Here is a 15,591-nt window from a genome sequence, read left to right as displayed (position 1 = left end):
AGGGGCTATATCGGTTCTTAGTTCTGTATTTTTGAATGGGGCATGTTTGTTTAAGATTGAGAGGAAATTACTTTTAAGGAACAACCAGGCATCCTCTACTGACGGAATGAGATCTATATCCATCCAGGATACCTGGGCCAGGTCAATTAGGGAAGGCCTGCTCGCTAAAGTGTTTTAGGGAGCGTTTGACAGTGATGAGGGGTGGTCGTTTGACCGCGGACCCGTCTACGGACGCAGGCAATAAGGCAGTGATCGCTGAGATCCTGGTTGAAGACAGCTGAGGTGTATTTAGAGGGTATGTTAGTCAGGATGATATCTATGAGGGTACCCATGTTTACGGATTTAGGGTTGTACCTGGTAGGTTCGTTGATAATTTGCGTGAGGTTGAGGGCATCTAGCTTGGATTGTAGGATGGCTGGGGTATTAAGCATATCCCAATTTAGGTCACCAAGCAGTACAAACTCTGAGGATAAATGGGGGCAATCAATTCACATATGGTGTCCAGGGCACAGCTGGGGGCTGAGGGGGGTCTGTAGCAAGCGGCAACAGTGAGAGACTTATTTCTGGAAAGGTGGATTTTTAGAAGTAGAAGCTCAAACTGTTTGGGCACAGACCTGGATAGTATGATAGAGCTCTGCAGGCTATCTCTACAGTAGATTGCAACTCCACCCCCTTTGGCAGTTCTATCTAGACGGAAAATGTTATAGTTGGGGATGGAAATTTCAGAATTTTTGGTGGCCTTCCTGAGCCAGGATTCAGACACTGCTAGAACATCAGGGTTGGCGGAGTGTGCTAACGCAGTGAATAACTCAAACTTAGGAAGTAGACTTCTGATATTTATGTGCAAGAAACCAAGACTTTTGCGATTACAGAAGTCATCAAATGATAGCGCCTGGGGAGTAGGAGTTTACAGTGGTTTACTTTGTGAAAAACAGTATAAAGAAACGGTCCAGTGTTTAATGTCTCTATCATGTCTGTGTGTGTGTGTGTGTGTGTGCGTGTTTGTTTGTGAGTATGGGCGTATGCGTGTGTGTGAGTGCATATGTGAGTACAGGGGTCTGCTTGTGTATGAGGTGTGTGTGAGCTTGTGTATCTGTTTTGTGTGAGGGAGTGTGTCTTTGTCTGTTACTGCAGGAGATTGCGTGATGGCTGTTCAACAGTCTGATGGCCTGGAGATAGAAGCTGTTTTTCAGTCTTTCGGTGTTGTCTTTGATGCACCAGTACCTTCTCTGTCTGCTAGATGGTAGAAGAGGGAACAGACCGTGACTCGGGTGCTGAAGTCCTTGATGCTTTTCTTGGCCTTCCTTTGACACTGAGTGCTGTAAATGTCCTGGAGGGCAGGCAGCGTGCCCCCGTTGATGCATTGGCCTCTGGAGAGCCATTCGGTTGAGGGCGGTGCAGTTGCCATACCAGGTGGTGATGCAGCCAGACAGAATGCTCTCAATCACACATAGGCTATTGTTGGATTTCTATGTTGGCTACATTTACATTACATTTAAATTATTCTACATTATTTATAGGAATAGTGTCAACTATTTATAGGAATGTTATTATCCTATCATCTTATTCTTATTCTGAATGGCAATGGTAACTTTCACCTTTTGCATAAATCAGTGACTGCAGCCTCTATTGGCTACGGTTGTTGGATTCATTACAGACAGACACTGGATATATAGCTTCACTACAAGAATGGTTATATTGTAGTGGACCCGCCCCCATAACACTACAGTACGCATGCGCTTCTCTGTGCCCTTCTCGAAGTTGTCGCTGGAGAATGAGAGTAGAAACGCGGCTACATGTTGTTGGTTAGATACGTTTAAACTGTCTGAAATATACATTTGTCTCATCTAAATTTCATGGAAGATACTGGTAGGTTGTCTCAAACACCCTCTTTGATCAAATGTTTATTTTGAGAACTTTCTAGTTCGCTTGCTGTAACGTGAAGATGGTGGACGTGTGCGGTCTGGCTAGCTAGCAGCTAACTTTAGCTAACTAGGCCCAAACCGAGGCAAGGTTGAAGCCCTAACTTCGCTGTTTGTAACGATAAGACTTTCAGCCTATTATTTGGGATTAGAATGAAACGGTCGCCTTTCCCTAGTTACAGTCTTTACAACAACACGCAGTAACGTTAACCGTAACTAACGTCTTATTTTTTAGGATACCTACAGAGTGGGTAGCTAGTTAGATATGTTTGAATTACCTAACTATGCTAACGTGTAGCTAACATCATTGAGTGTGCACTGACCAATGATGTAGCTAGTTATATACAGATTGACTGCAGTAGGTTCCTAAGCCAACTTTACAGTTGTGTGCCGTGCTTGAATGATGACCAAAAGCTTTAGCTAACTATCAAGAAAAATAGGCTAACTAGATAACTAGTTAATTGACCGGATTAAATGTTATTTAACTTGCTACATAATGTGCTACTATCTACCAGCACGCGCACCTGTAGTCAGCTAGCTAGCATGCTAATGTTGCTAAACAAGGATGTGCGCATGCTATACAGCTCAGTGCGACTCTTAACAAGTCAACAGATGCGGTCAGAGTGAGGATTCTTCAGTTGAGCTTGACTTGAATGTTTTAGGTTAATATCTGGAGCACGTATGATAAATACATTTAACTTCGTTACCTATCTAGCCATATCTGGATATGTGCACACATTTGGATGAGCCATACAGATTTTATTGAATGTCAAACCTTGGTTGATAAGGATGTTTTCGTGCACTAGTAGATATGCCCAAGGAACCCACAATAACCCAGTTATGTCTATTGACTGGATCCACTCCTGATTCTACACCATTTTCCTGTAAGGCAAAGGTAATTATTACCCTCAACCCGTTTTGATGTTGTGATATTGATTGACGTGCAATCTGTGTCCCTCTTCAAACCTGCATGTCTCAGACCAGCCCATGATGGGGATGTTGGACACAGACAGCTCTGAGAGTGGGGACTCCCCAGCCATGGAGGGCAATGGAGAGGGCTTCCTCCCAGACCTGCCTGTCCTCACGCACCCTGCTGAATGGACCGTGGACCAGGTCAGTGGTGAAAATAGACAGGGGTTTACTCTAGGAAATCGAAAAATGCCCCTGAGCAGAATCATAAAGACAATGCCCTGTCATCATTACTCTAAACAACAACCCATAGCAAATGTCATGTTTTTTCTGCTTGCAGTCCTAGTAAACCACAACACTTTCAACTTTAAATAATGTTGATGTTTCAAACAGTGCCCTTTGCCTACTTTTCTTCCTACCAGGTTCCCCCTGACAACCTCACCACGGTTATCCACGACACTGACTCAGAGTCAGATCAGTCGTCACCAGAAGTAATCAAGCTGCACCAGGACCAGCAGTCTGATCTGGGATCAGTTGAACAAGCGGTGCAGCACTTCCAGCTAGCGAGCGCCAAGCTCTTCCAAGAGGAGGATTCAGATGATCAGTCTCGTTCTCCCCAGGTAGAACAACAGAACCAAATGGAAGCGTCGTCAGAAGAAGAGAGCCAGGATGGACAGAACAACCAAGCGGAAGCCACAGAGTCTCTGATACAGGGTGAGATGTCAGAGCCTGTAGATCAGGAACAAGATCCAGCCCAAGCCCAGCCACCAATGGTTGCAGAAGATGGAAGCCCAGCTAACATGGAGCTGGAAGAATCCAAAGAGACGACAGGACAGGGGGAAGCTGTTGAGGAACCAGCTGTCCCCACAGAGCCTCTCATCCCTGCTGAGTACGAGAAGCTGGTTAAAGGGTGTGAGGAGAACCCTGAAGACTTCAATGGTTGGGTCTACCTGCTGCAGTATGTGGAGCAAGAGGTGAGCATAGAGAAGTCCTGGAATTTTATGTTAACCCTTGTATTGTGAATAGGTGTAATCTGCTCTCATAGTCTTCTGTATTGAAAACTACATTTAAAATCTCAATGCGACTAAACCTGGTTAAGTAAAGGGTTAGATCAGGGCTCCATCCCTGTTCCTGGAGAGCTACTGTCCTGTAGTTTTTTTTTTGCTTCAACACTAATCCATCACACCTGATTCTAATAATTAGCTGGTTGATTAGCTGGGGTGGTCAGTGCTATCAAGCATCCTTGGGATGTCCCTACCCTAAACCCTAACTTTAACCATTTTACATTTCAACTTCAATGTGGTAGGGACGTTCCAAGGATCCCAGATAGCACGGATCCAACAGGAGAGTAGATCTCCCGAAACAGCGTTGGCGAGCCCGTGGTTTGATGATGAGGCTGGATTTGGTTAAAGTCACATTGATGAAAATTGTCTGGCAGGAAGCAAGTTATAAATGTTATTTTTTCCTCAGAATCATCTCGGTGTTGTGAGGAAGGCGTTTGATGCGTTTTTCCTGCACTACCCCTACTGCTACGGCTACTGGAAGAAGTTTGCTGACATTGAGAAGAAGCATGGCAATGCGCAGGTGGCAGAGGAGGTAAGCGTGAAAAGAGCTCTTCTTTCGCGGATGTGCTGATGTAGTCAATAGTGTAAATGGACTTCTTCTCTACCTGTCCTCTGTCCTGATCTGAAAGGACTTGACAGGGTTAGTCTGCTTTGTTCGCTCTACTTTTTGGGTCCTTGCTGTGGCAGTCATTGGCATTTCACACGGTCTTTGTCTCATTCACCAGTGTCCTTTTGTGTCCTGTCCCCAGGTGTACCGGCGGGGTGTGCAGGCCATCCCCCTCAGTGTGGATCTGTGGCTTCACTACATGTCCTTCATCAAGGACAACGCTGACCACGAAGACCCAGAGACACCAGGACGCATTAGAGCGTGAGTAAAGATCCCTGTCGTCACTGAAAAGTGAAAGACCTCATCTCACTCACCTCAACACACACACTCCTGTATATCCTCAAGCTGTGTGCATGGGAAGCTTGTGACACGTCAACAACCAAAACGACAAGTGTCTTACTGAACTTTTCAGGTCATAGTGCATTGTTAATTATGTAGTCTATGTTCTTTCCCACAGTGCGTATGAGCATGCTGTGTTGGCAGCAGGGACAGACTTCCGCTCTGACCGTCTTTGGGAGGCCTACATCAACTGGGAGACGGAGCAGGAGAAACTGGCCAATGTCACGGCCATCTACGACCGCATCCTGGGCATCCCCACCCAGCTCTACTCACAGCACCTCCAGAGGTACGAGGGGTCAGCTCATTCACAATGGGTTTTGATAAACCATCCATGAGGGTTATGGTTATATAATTAAAAGAAAGGTCTTGGAAGCTCTAACCCTGACAATTTGACTAGTAAACTCATAGGTACACATGCAATGGCTGCCTGGTGTTATGATGCAATAAGTTCCATGGTCATTTGGAATGCTCTATCTACTGATGCTGGATTGTCATGGAAATGTAGAATGATGCTAACTGATGTGGCTCATGCAATGGAATGTATTTGTTTTAATGTCAGTTGAGTTGACTCAATCAGTCACAGCACATATTGAAGGGTCTGTGCAAACCCTGGATCCTTGGGAATGTTTAGGGTAGGGAGGTCCCAAGGATCCCAGATAGTACTTACCTAGATTGAAGGGTACACCTGCTTTTACTTCCTGGCATGGGTGCACTCAAAATGGATGCCAGTCCATCCATTATGCCATCATTGACTTGAATGGGGACGTCCATTCTATTCATTCTATATCTATGGTTATGGTCAACATCTCAGGTAGTGGGTAGCTAAGAGAAATCAAATACTGAACACTGGCAATAGTTTTACCCTTGTCAGAAACTCACTTTCGGGCACACTATGGCAACTGCTTGGCTTTCGATGGCAAGGTGCAACAGAGGGTAGTTCATACGGCCCAGTACATCACTGGGGCCGAGTTCCCTGCCATCCAGGACCTCTACCAGGCGGTGTTAGAGGAAGGTCTTAAAAAATGTAGTCCTCCAGCCACCCAGGTCATAGACTGTTCTCTCCGTTACCGCACGGCAGGGCCCTGAACCGCTTCTACCCTCAAGCCATAAGACTGCTAAATAGTTAACCAAATAGCTACCCGGACTATCTGCATTGACCCTTTTTGCACTAACTCTTTTGACTCATCACATACGCTGCTGCTACTGTCTATTATCTATCCTGTTGCCTAGTCACTTTATCTCTACCTATATGTACATATCTACCTCAATTACCTCGTACCCCTGCCTCGTGTATATAGGCAAGTTATCGTTACTCATTGTGTATTTATTCCTTGTTAAAAATATTGTTGGTAAGGGCCCATATGTAAGCATTTCACTGTTAGTCTACGCCTGTTGTTTACGAAGCATGTGCCAAATACAATTTGATTTTGACTTCTCTGGTAGTACTTTTGGTTCTCCTAGTGATGTACTGAATGTCTCTCTGCAGGTTCAAAGAGCATGTGCAGAACAACAACCCCAAACACTTCCTGTCAGAGGAGGAGTTTGTCCAGCTGAGGGTGGAGCTAGCCAAAGCCAACGTAGCAGCTGCAGCCAATGAGGAAGGAGAGGAAGCAACACCCACCGAGTCCGAGGAGCTCCCAGCAGGCACCGAGGACCTCCCAGATCCTGCAAAGGTACGACTCCACCTCCTCACCCTCGAGGAGGGGTTGATATGCCACAACATGCCAGAGGGTTAGGAAAGAGGCCCTTGCCTCTTCTTCATCATCATCATCATCCATGGAGAGAAACACAAATCTGTGCAGGTTTGAAGAGGTGTCTTTCCATCAGCAGCCAAGCCAATGAGTACGTGGGGGATTCAAGTTGGCATCATCCAGTCAGGGACTCGGCTTAAAGCGGGTCAGGAATGGCTGGATCGTGGGCCGGCTGGCCAAGTCGAGTGACCCCTCGTCCTTTCCAGTCCCCAGCACCAGGGCTGGCCTACAGGCAGGGTGCATACGGTACATACCCTGCCCCGGGTCGGGCCTCGGTCCCTGGGTCGGCCCCCTCGCCTTCGACAGGCAGGGCCCCTGCTAGTCTCTGGCTCTCTCGGCCTCATGGTGATGTAAATAATCTTGGCAGCTGGACATGCAGTTTGCACATCAGTGGAGAATGAGATTGTTACGAGATTGTTTTAAAGTGGAGTGAGAAGGTTAACATTGAGTGTCTTGTGTTCTGTGTAGAGGGTGACGGAGATTGAGAACATGCGCCACAAGGTGATCGAGTCGCGCCAGGAGGTGTTCAACCAAAACGAGCAGGAGGTCAGCAAACGCTGGGCCTTCGAGGAAGGGGTGAGTACTGACACCTATTTTTTTTTTTTATGGTCAGAATATCATCCACTTATATTTCATTATGCTAAAGGAACTAGTTCACTTCAAAGTTTACATACCTCTAAAGTGGGCTTTGTCAAGCTGGGTCGAGATGGAATTGGATGGTGCCACTCTTTCCCATTAATTTGGGATTGAGGCCTACAGAGGTCTACACAATAGATGGAATACGAGATATGAAAATATTGGACAAATGTTGATTTTGGGGTGAACTGTCCCTAATTATTACTCTGAAATTGTTATTTTTGTAGATAAAACGTCCCTACTTCCATGTCAAAGCCCTGGAGAAGACCCAGCTCAGCAATTGGAAGGAGTACCTGGACTATGAGATCGAGAACGGCACTCCCGAACGTGTGGTCGTTCTGTTCGAACGCTGCCTCATCGCCTGTGCTCTCTACGAGGACTTCTGGACAAAGGTAACCCAACCCTTAACCTTTGACCCACCGACACCCCAAAAATAATGAACTCCCCGCACTTCCCCTATCAACGATTTCATCACTTCCTGACAACAGTAAATCGTCCTGCACATCTCTTCTTTGCGTGTATCGTTGATCTGTGACTCACTGTATCTGTTGTATTAGGGGATGGCCAGCTTTGCCACACAAGATTTGACTCCAGCATTTGCCAACTACTACGTTGCATCTTCTCCGTCTCCCACTACCTTACAGAAACTTATCTTATTCGTTCCATGAAGGTGCTGATGGGTTTACAAAGAATTTCTAAAAACACGATCTTGTCAATGAAGAAATTCACTGGTTGAGTGACCCGGAAATGGGTGTTTAAAATGTTGTCGTCCCCTTCCCCTCCTCGTCTTCTCTCTCCACCTCCTCCTTTCCATCCACCCTGTCCCCCTCTTCCTCCAACCCTCCTTTCTTTCTCTCGCTTCACTCTGAAGTATGCAAAATATCTAGAGGGCTACAGCATTGATGGAGTGAGACACGTGTACAAGAAGGCGTGTACCATCCACCTGACCAAGAAGCCCAACATTCACCTGCTGTGGGCTGCATTCGAGGAGCAACAGGGTGAGTGGTGTTTCTAGATCCCTCTTGACATCACATTCACACATCTCACATGTCATTAGACCTTTAGCAGATGCTCTTGTCCAAAGTGATTTACAAACGGGTACATTCAAATAAGGAGGCTGAGCCAATCACATAATACAAGTTCAAAAGCATTGGTAGCCTCTGTCTACAAAAACTAGTAAGAAACATTCAACCCAGAAGTGGAACTGAGTTTGTCTGTCATTCGTTTCCCTGTAGGGAACATAGCAGAGGCGCGCGGCATCCTGAAGGCTCTGGAGGAGGCGGTGCCAGCCCTGGCTATGGTGCGTCTGCGGCGGGTCAGCCTGGAGCGGCGCCACGGCAACCTGGAGGAAGCGGAGGCCCTGCTGAGAGAGGCGATTGCGTCGGGGAAAAACACCAGCGAGACCTCGTTCTACGCCGTGAAGCTGGCCCGGCAGCTGCTGAAGGTGCAGAGAAGCCTCATCAAGGCCCGCAAGGTGCTGCTGGACGCCATAGACAAGGACCAGGTAAGATCACAAAGCTAGATGAGAAATGGAGTCACTTGGTTCAGGATCTTGATATTGAGATGTGGTATTGATACGCATGGTGCCGAATGGAGTTTGATTCAGAGAAAATGTGTTCAGAGAAACCATTTGAGTTCATAATGAATCTATTTTATGTGTCTCTCCCAGGCGAGTCCTAAACTGTATCTGAACCTGCTGGAGCTGGAGTACAGTGGGGACGTGCAGCAGAGCGAAGCTGACATCTTGGCCTGCTTCGACCGTGCCCTGAGCAGCCTGCTGCCCCTCGACTCTCGTCTCACCTTCTCTCAGCGCAAGGTCGAGTTCCTCCAGGACTTTGGCAGCGACATCAACAAGTCAGTTCACCTGCAGTACCTACTCTCAAATACAATTAATGAATGTTTCATGACCAGTGTTCAAATTAGAGTCTGTGAATGACTGTGCCCTTTCCACTTAAAGCTACAATATGTACTTTTTTGGCGACCTGACCAAATTCACATAGCAATGTGATTTATAGATCTGTCATTCTCATTGAAAGCAAGTCTAAGAAGCAACAGATCTGTTATGTGCGCACTTTCTATGCTTCGCGTTCTTAAGTTTTGTTTTTGCGTTTGTTACTTTCGGTTTAGTACACCAGCTGAAAATACAATATTTTGGGTTATGGAAAATATATTTCACAGCGGTTTAGATGGTGCAATGATTCTTTACACTGTGTCAAACTCAGTCCACGGACGGCAGAGTGTCTGCGGGTTTTCACTCCTCCCTTGTACTTGATTGCTGAATTAAGGTCACTGATGAGTAAGGAACTCCACTCACCTGGTTGTCTAGGTCTTAATTTAAAGGAAAAAAACAACCAGCAGACACTAATTTTCGCAAATGGCAGAGGGATTTCTGCATAGTGCATCTTTAATCTTAACCATGTATTATTTTTAACCCTCACAGGTTAGTGGCTGCTTACGATGAACACCAGAAGCTTCTGAAAGAACACGAGTCGACAAAGAGGAAAGCAGAGAATGGGTAAGATTTCAGTTTATTCACTTCCCTCAGCTTAACATTGACATCATGGAGTACAAAACAATAGGATTGGTAGGACACTTCATAGCAGGGTGTGAATTGCCATGCTTGAATTGGTTATTTGGGTGCTCTTGATTGACATTTAACCTGTTCCTTTGTGTCCCTGCAGCTCGCAGGAGCCTGAGTCGAAGAGACAGCGTACCGACGAGCACTCAGGCTCAGGGCACATGATGCAGGGAGACAACTCTGCCTACAACTACAACTGGTACCAGGTGAGTCCTATGATAAAGAGCAGACTCAAACATACTGTTTTACACCCAATTTATTTTTGCATTGAGCGATATACTCAGTGGCCAGTTTATTAGGTTCATGAAAATGGTTCGGTCCTACAGACAGTGAGTCACGTGGCCGTGGCTTGCTATATAAAGCAGGTAGACGGGCTTTAAGGCATTGTTACGGTTCGATTAAACGTTAGAATGGGCAAAATGAGTGATCTAAGCGACTTTGAGTGTGGTATGATCATCGGTGCCAGGTGCGCCTTTTCCAGTATCTCAGAAACGTCCGGCCTCCCGGGCTTTTCACACACGACCGTGTCTAGGGTTTCCTGTGAAAAACATCCAGTCAGCAGCAGTCCTGTGGGTGAAAACAGCTCGTTGATGAGAGGTTTGAAGGAGAATTGCATGAATCGTGCAAGCTAACAGGTGGCCCACAAATGGAGTAGTACAAGAGTGGTGTGCAGAATGGTATCTCAGAACGCACAACTCGTCGATCCTTGTCATGGATGGGCTATTGCAGCAAACAGATGGCCACACCGGGTTCCACTACTATCAGCTAAAAACGGTGTGGGGAATGTTTTCCTGGCACACATTCGGTCCCTTGATACCAATTGAGCAACATTTGAACGCCACACCTTATAGAATTCAGGCTGTTCTGGAGGCAAAGGGGGGTCTGACCTGGTACTAGATGGGTGTACCTAATTAACTGCCAACTGAGTGTATTTTCACCATACTGTGCATAGGTGACAAATGTCATACCATCCCTCATGGCAAAATTGGTTTCTTAATGAGTAAAAAACGGGAGTGTGATAGTGTTGAACTCTATTCTCTTCATCTGGTGACCCTAATGCTGGAATGAGATGTTCCTAAGTATTTGAAGGAATGCCAACTAACCCTGTCTTTCTTTTGCTTTCCTTCTCCAGCAACAGTACAACAACTGGGGCCAAAACTCCTGGGGACAGTACAACCAGTATTCCCAGCAGTATAACCAGTACTACCCCCCTCCACCAACATAAGGTCTTGCAGAAAGAAGAGATTAGAGGAGGCATCCTTTCTACCCAGTCCAACTGCTCATCTCAGCTAGCCCCGCCTCCTCTTTTGTTGTTTGATGTCATTTGTTTCCATTGGCCATTAGATTGACACATTCACTGTCATCATCATCTCCATCATTCATCGACTGGCTGCTTTTTGTGTTCCTTGCGCATGTGTGTTGATGCAGACTTCATATGAATTTAATTTTTTCCTCAGTTGAAAAGACACAATGATGTTTTTAATTTTTAGATTGGATCACTGCATAATTTGGTTCCTCTTCAATATGTCTGTGTGGGGAAACTAGTTGTTTGATACAGATGATAGATTTGTATGGAGGTAGTGGTAACAGCTATGCTCCTTCCTGAGCCTCTCCTCTGCTTTCCTAAAATGTGAGCTTTTTAAGATTAAGGTTTTTGTTTCCTGGGACAGAACAGAAATGAAGATTTTTGTTTTTTATTTCATAATAAAGAGATTAATATCCTATTTCATGTGTTTTGTACTCCCCTGAATTAACCCATATTTGTACGATATTAACAACACTGCCATTGCGGCTACATGAAAGCAAACGGGAATAGATTGGTTACATGTGAATGCTCTCCAATCATGATCCATTTGAAACTGACATGTAGGTACTCATGGAGAGATATAAGGTGTGGCCCAGCACGAAAAAGCTCATTCAGCTTACTGTCTTGATCCAGCAGTTGAAACATAGCATGATGTATCATATCATTACATGTTTCTGTATGACAGGCAAAAATGTACAATGTTATTTGTATACAAAATCATAGAAAAAAAAAAAAATTTTTATTCATGAATACATTTCGCATAGGCTTTTTACGGTAGTGCCCTCAGCCTTATCTACGTCACACGTTGACACATGCGCACTGCCGACGCTCCGAAAGTCCTTTTTTGCCTAGTGTTGAACGTCTAGCATCAAACGAGGTAAGGCCTGTGCAAATTGAGATAAAATATTGCATTTTATACCCATTAGAGACAATATATCAGCTCGGAATATTGGTCGTAAGTACATCATCCAAACGAATAATTGTTTGTTTGATTGCCTTATATTTAGCACACAAAAAAGTAAAGTGTTTCTGGAACCGCGTGCCCCATGTGGCTTGCTAGCTAGCATTATGTTTGCTAGCTTAGTTACGTGACTGTGTGGCTGACTAGCTAATCAAACGACCATGGATGCCTAGCTACTAGTTATGGTCGTAACTATAATAAATCCTCATGATTTGCAAACTCTTATTGCCTGGCTAGGTATGTCTAAATACAACTTTAGCTAGCCAGTCAACTTCAAACATGCCTCAACCTTACTGCTATGCTAGCTAGCATTGCGCTGTCTTTCCTGCGAAGTGGTAGTTATTGGTTCCTAAATCGCTAATTTCTATTGCTTTAGGTATCTAAACAGATGGGCCACCTAGACAGGCAGTATGTCAATGCGTCTACATCCCTAGCTCAGTCATTGTTGCTTTTTAGGGCGGATTCAAGTCATGTGGGCGGCAGGTATCTTAGTGGTTAAGAGCGTAGTGTCAGTAACCGAAAGGTCGCTGGTTCTAATCCCCGAGCCGACTAGGTGAACAATCTGTCGATGTGCCCTTGAGCAAGGCACTTAACAATAATTGCTCCTGTAAGTCGCTCTGGATAAGAGCGTCTGCTAAATGACTAAAATGCAAATGTAATGTGGAGCAATGACACCCCATTTACTGTTCTCATACTCTCCTGAGTGGCGCAGTGGTCTAAGGCACTGCATCGCAGTGCTAGCTGTGCCACTAGAGATCCTGGTTCGAATCCAGGCTCTGTCGTAGCCGGCCGTGACCGGGAGACCCATGGGGCGGCGCGCAATTGGCCCAGCGTCGTCCAGGGTAGGGGAGGGAATGGCCGGCAGGGATGTAGCTCAGTTGATAGAGCATGGCGTTTGCAACGCCAGGGTTGTGGGTTCGATTCCCACAGGGGGTATGAAAAAATAAATAATGTAAGTCGCTCTGGATAAGAGCGTCTGCTAAATGACGTAAATGTAAAAGCTAACTAACCATATTTTCCTATCCACAGCATCAAGATGCAGCTCTTCTTGCGTGCACAGAACACTCACACCCTTGAGGTGACAGGACAGGAGACCGTCAGAGACATAAAGGTGAGAGGCCACGCTTGGATAAATCAATGATTGTGGTGTAATTGGTGTACTGTCTGTAGTCTACAATTACAGTGTTCCACATTGTCTGGATTTGTCACATGCATGTACATTTTTGGGATATATGCATGTCTGGAGCAAACCATTGAGTGTGTCTGTGGGGTTGTTTCAGGTCCATGTCCAGACTCTGGAGGGTCTCCTAGTGGAGGACCAGGTGCTGTTGCTGGCCGGCTCCCCACTGGAGGATGCTTCCTCTCTGGTGGACTGTGGCATCTCTGAGCACTGCACCCTGGAAGTAGCTGGCCGACTTCTGGGAGGTCAGTACTCGGGCAGCAGATATCCTAGCGGTTAAGAGCGTTGGGCCAGTAACCGAAAGATTGCTGGTTCAAATCCTTGAACCAACTAGGTGAAATCTGCAGATGTGCCCTTGAGCAAGGCACTTAACCCTAATTACTCCTTTAAATCGCTCTGGATAAGACTAAAATGATATAAGACTAAAATGATGGAGCACCAAATACAGCTCACCACAATGGCTTACTAAGTCCTGTACATGATCTCAATGTGTCCTGATTTGAATATTTTGCAAATGTATCCTTCCTCCATTGAATAATCACAGCTATGAGAAGATTGGATTTAGAAAGAAATAGGGTGGGAACTTTGCTTTGACTTATCCAATCACATACAGTGCACTTGGAAAGTAATTCAGGCCGTTGACTTTTTCCACATTTTGTTACGTTGCAGCCTTATTCTAAAATTGATTAAATAAAAATTTTCCTCATCAATCTACACACAATACCCCATAATGACAAAACGGAAACAGGTTTTTAGAAATGTTTGCAAATGTATTAAAAATAAACATAACTTATTTACATAAGTATTCAGACCCTTTGCTATGAGACTCGAAATTGAGCTCAGGTGCATCCTTTTTCCATTGATCATCCTTGAGATGTTTCTACAACTTGATTGGAGTCCACCTGGGATAAATTCAATTGATTGGACATGATTTGGAAAGGCATACACCTGTCTATATAACGTCCAACAGTTGACAGTGCATGTCAGAGCAAAAACCAAGCCATGAGGTCAAAAGAATTGTCCGTAGAGCTCCGAGACAGGATTGTGTTGAGTCTGCAGCATTGAAGGTCCCCAAAAACACAGTGGCCTCCATCATTCTAAAATGGAAGAAGTTTGGATCCACCCAAGGCTCTTCCTAGAGCTGGCCGCATGGCCAAACTGAGCAATCGGGGGAGAATCAATTTTAGAGTTAAGGTAAAATGTTGAAAAGGTAAACGGGTCTGAATACTTTCTGAATGCACTGTACAGCTCCATTCCAGATCAGCAGTTAACTAATGGGTGCTCTGTGAAGGTATTTTGTCATCAGTTCCATTGCTGTATGTTCACTCAGGATAATCTCTTTGCTTTCTCTCCCCACCAGGAAAGGTACATGGCTCCCTGGCCCGTGCCGGTAAAGTGAGGGGACAGACACCCAAGGTCAGCAGATGCTTTCTGCATATTTTTAAACATACTCTTTGACATTATGGTAGTTGGTATTGTGGCAGTTGTAACAATGTCTGATTGTTTCAAAATCGTTATAGTTCTTGGATTAGTGTCTTCTAAATGTAATATATTTCTGCATAGTAATGGTCACTGTCCCCCTCTATCACTACAGGTTGACAAGCAGGAGAAGAAGAAGAAGAAGACTGGCCGTGCAAAGCGTCGCATCCAGTACAACAGGCGCTTCGTCAACGTTGTGCCCACCTTCGGCAAGAAGAAGGGCCCCAACGCCAACTCCTAAGAACCCTACCCCCCCCTCAGGAGAACGCTTGGGATTTTTTTTTTAAGCACTGAAAGGTTTTCCTCCTGTACAGAATAAAGATTTGGCTTGGACTGTCTTGGGTGTTTATGATTTTGAGACAGGGTTGTTTGATAAGTGACTTATTAGAAAGTATTGTTTGGACAGCACACTGACAAAAGATTTGGTACATTCTTGTTCAGGGGTTTTCAAATCTGAGCCTGGAGGTCTGCAGTTATGCTGGTTTTCTGTTCTACCTGATAATGGCACCCACCTTGGCTGGGTTGACAGGCAGCCCAATTCAGATTCCACTAATTGGTATTTTGACCAATTTAGATCAGCGATTGGTAAAGACCAATTGGTGGGGGGGGGGAATCAGAATTGGTCTGCCTGTAAACGCAACTTGTGTACCAAATCTAAATCAGTCCTTGATTTGAGGGCAATCAGCAGTGGAACTGACTTAAGGTCCAGGTATGAATTTGCCTGTTCTAGTCTAATGGAGTTTGGAAATGAATGTATAAGGGATGTCAAAATGAAACCGGTAATACCAGCACCATATGATCGTTCTGACAGCTATCCAAAGTGACAAACTTAAGACAAGTCTGCCGTTGAGTATACATT

At 45.2% G+C, this 15,591-nt stretch overlaps 2 protein-coding genes across 2 annotated transcripts; both read left to right on the top strand.

The window, feature by feature from the left end:
• The first annotated feature begins 1,730 nt into the window (after positions 1–1,730).
• LOC121548657 (pre-mRNA-processing factor 39) lies at positions 1,731–11,530 on the top strand. Its single transcript, XM_041860174.2, has 15 exons — positions 1,731–1,869; positions 2,902–3,035; positions 3,254–3,805; positions 4,302–4,427; positions 4,645–4,763; positions 4,960–5,127; positions 6,328–6,514; positions 7,061–7,168; positions 7,456–7,620; positions 8,100–8,226; positions 8,464–8,732; positions 8,898–9,082; positions 9,669–9,743; positions 9,910–10,012; positions 10,939–11,530. The coding sequence occupies exons 1-15, from the start codon at positions 1,857–1,859 to the stop codon at positions 11,029–11,031; spliced, it is 2,424 nt and encodes an 807-aa protein (XP_041716108.2). The 5' UTR covers positions 1,731–1,856; the 3' UTR covers positions 11,032–11,530.
• Positions 11,531–11,900: 370 nt separating this feature from the next.
• On the top strand, positions 11,901–15,070 carry LOC121548655 (ubiquitin-like protein FUBI). The gene is made up of 5 exons (XM_041860173.1): positions 11,901–11,989; positions 13,103–13,184; positions 13,354–13,498; positions 14,614–14,669; positions 14,848–15,070. Exons 2-5 carry the CDS (start codon positions 13,110–13,112, stop codon positions 14,971–14,973), a joined length of 402 nt encoding a protein of 133 aa, XP_041716107.1. The 5' UTR covers positions 11,901–11,989; positions 13,103–13,109; the 3' UTR covers positions 14,974–15,070.
• The last annotated feature ends 521 nt before the right edge of the window (positions 15,071–15,591 follow it).

Source organism: Coregonus clupeaformis, chromosome 33 (genome assembly GCF_020615455.1).
Source record: "Coregonus clupeaformis isolate EN_2021a chromosome 33, ASM2061545v1, whole genome shotgun sequence".
In the NCBI taxonomy this organism is placed as follows: domain Eukaryota; kingdom Metazoa; phylum Chordata; class Actinopteri; order Salmoniformes; family Salmonidae; genus Coregonus; species Coregonus clupeaformis.
This window is presented reverse-complemented; position numbering and strand designations above follow the sequence as displayed.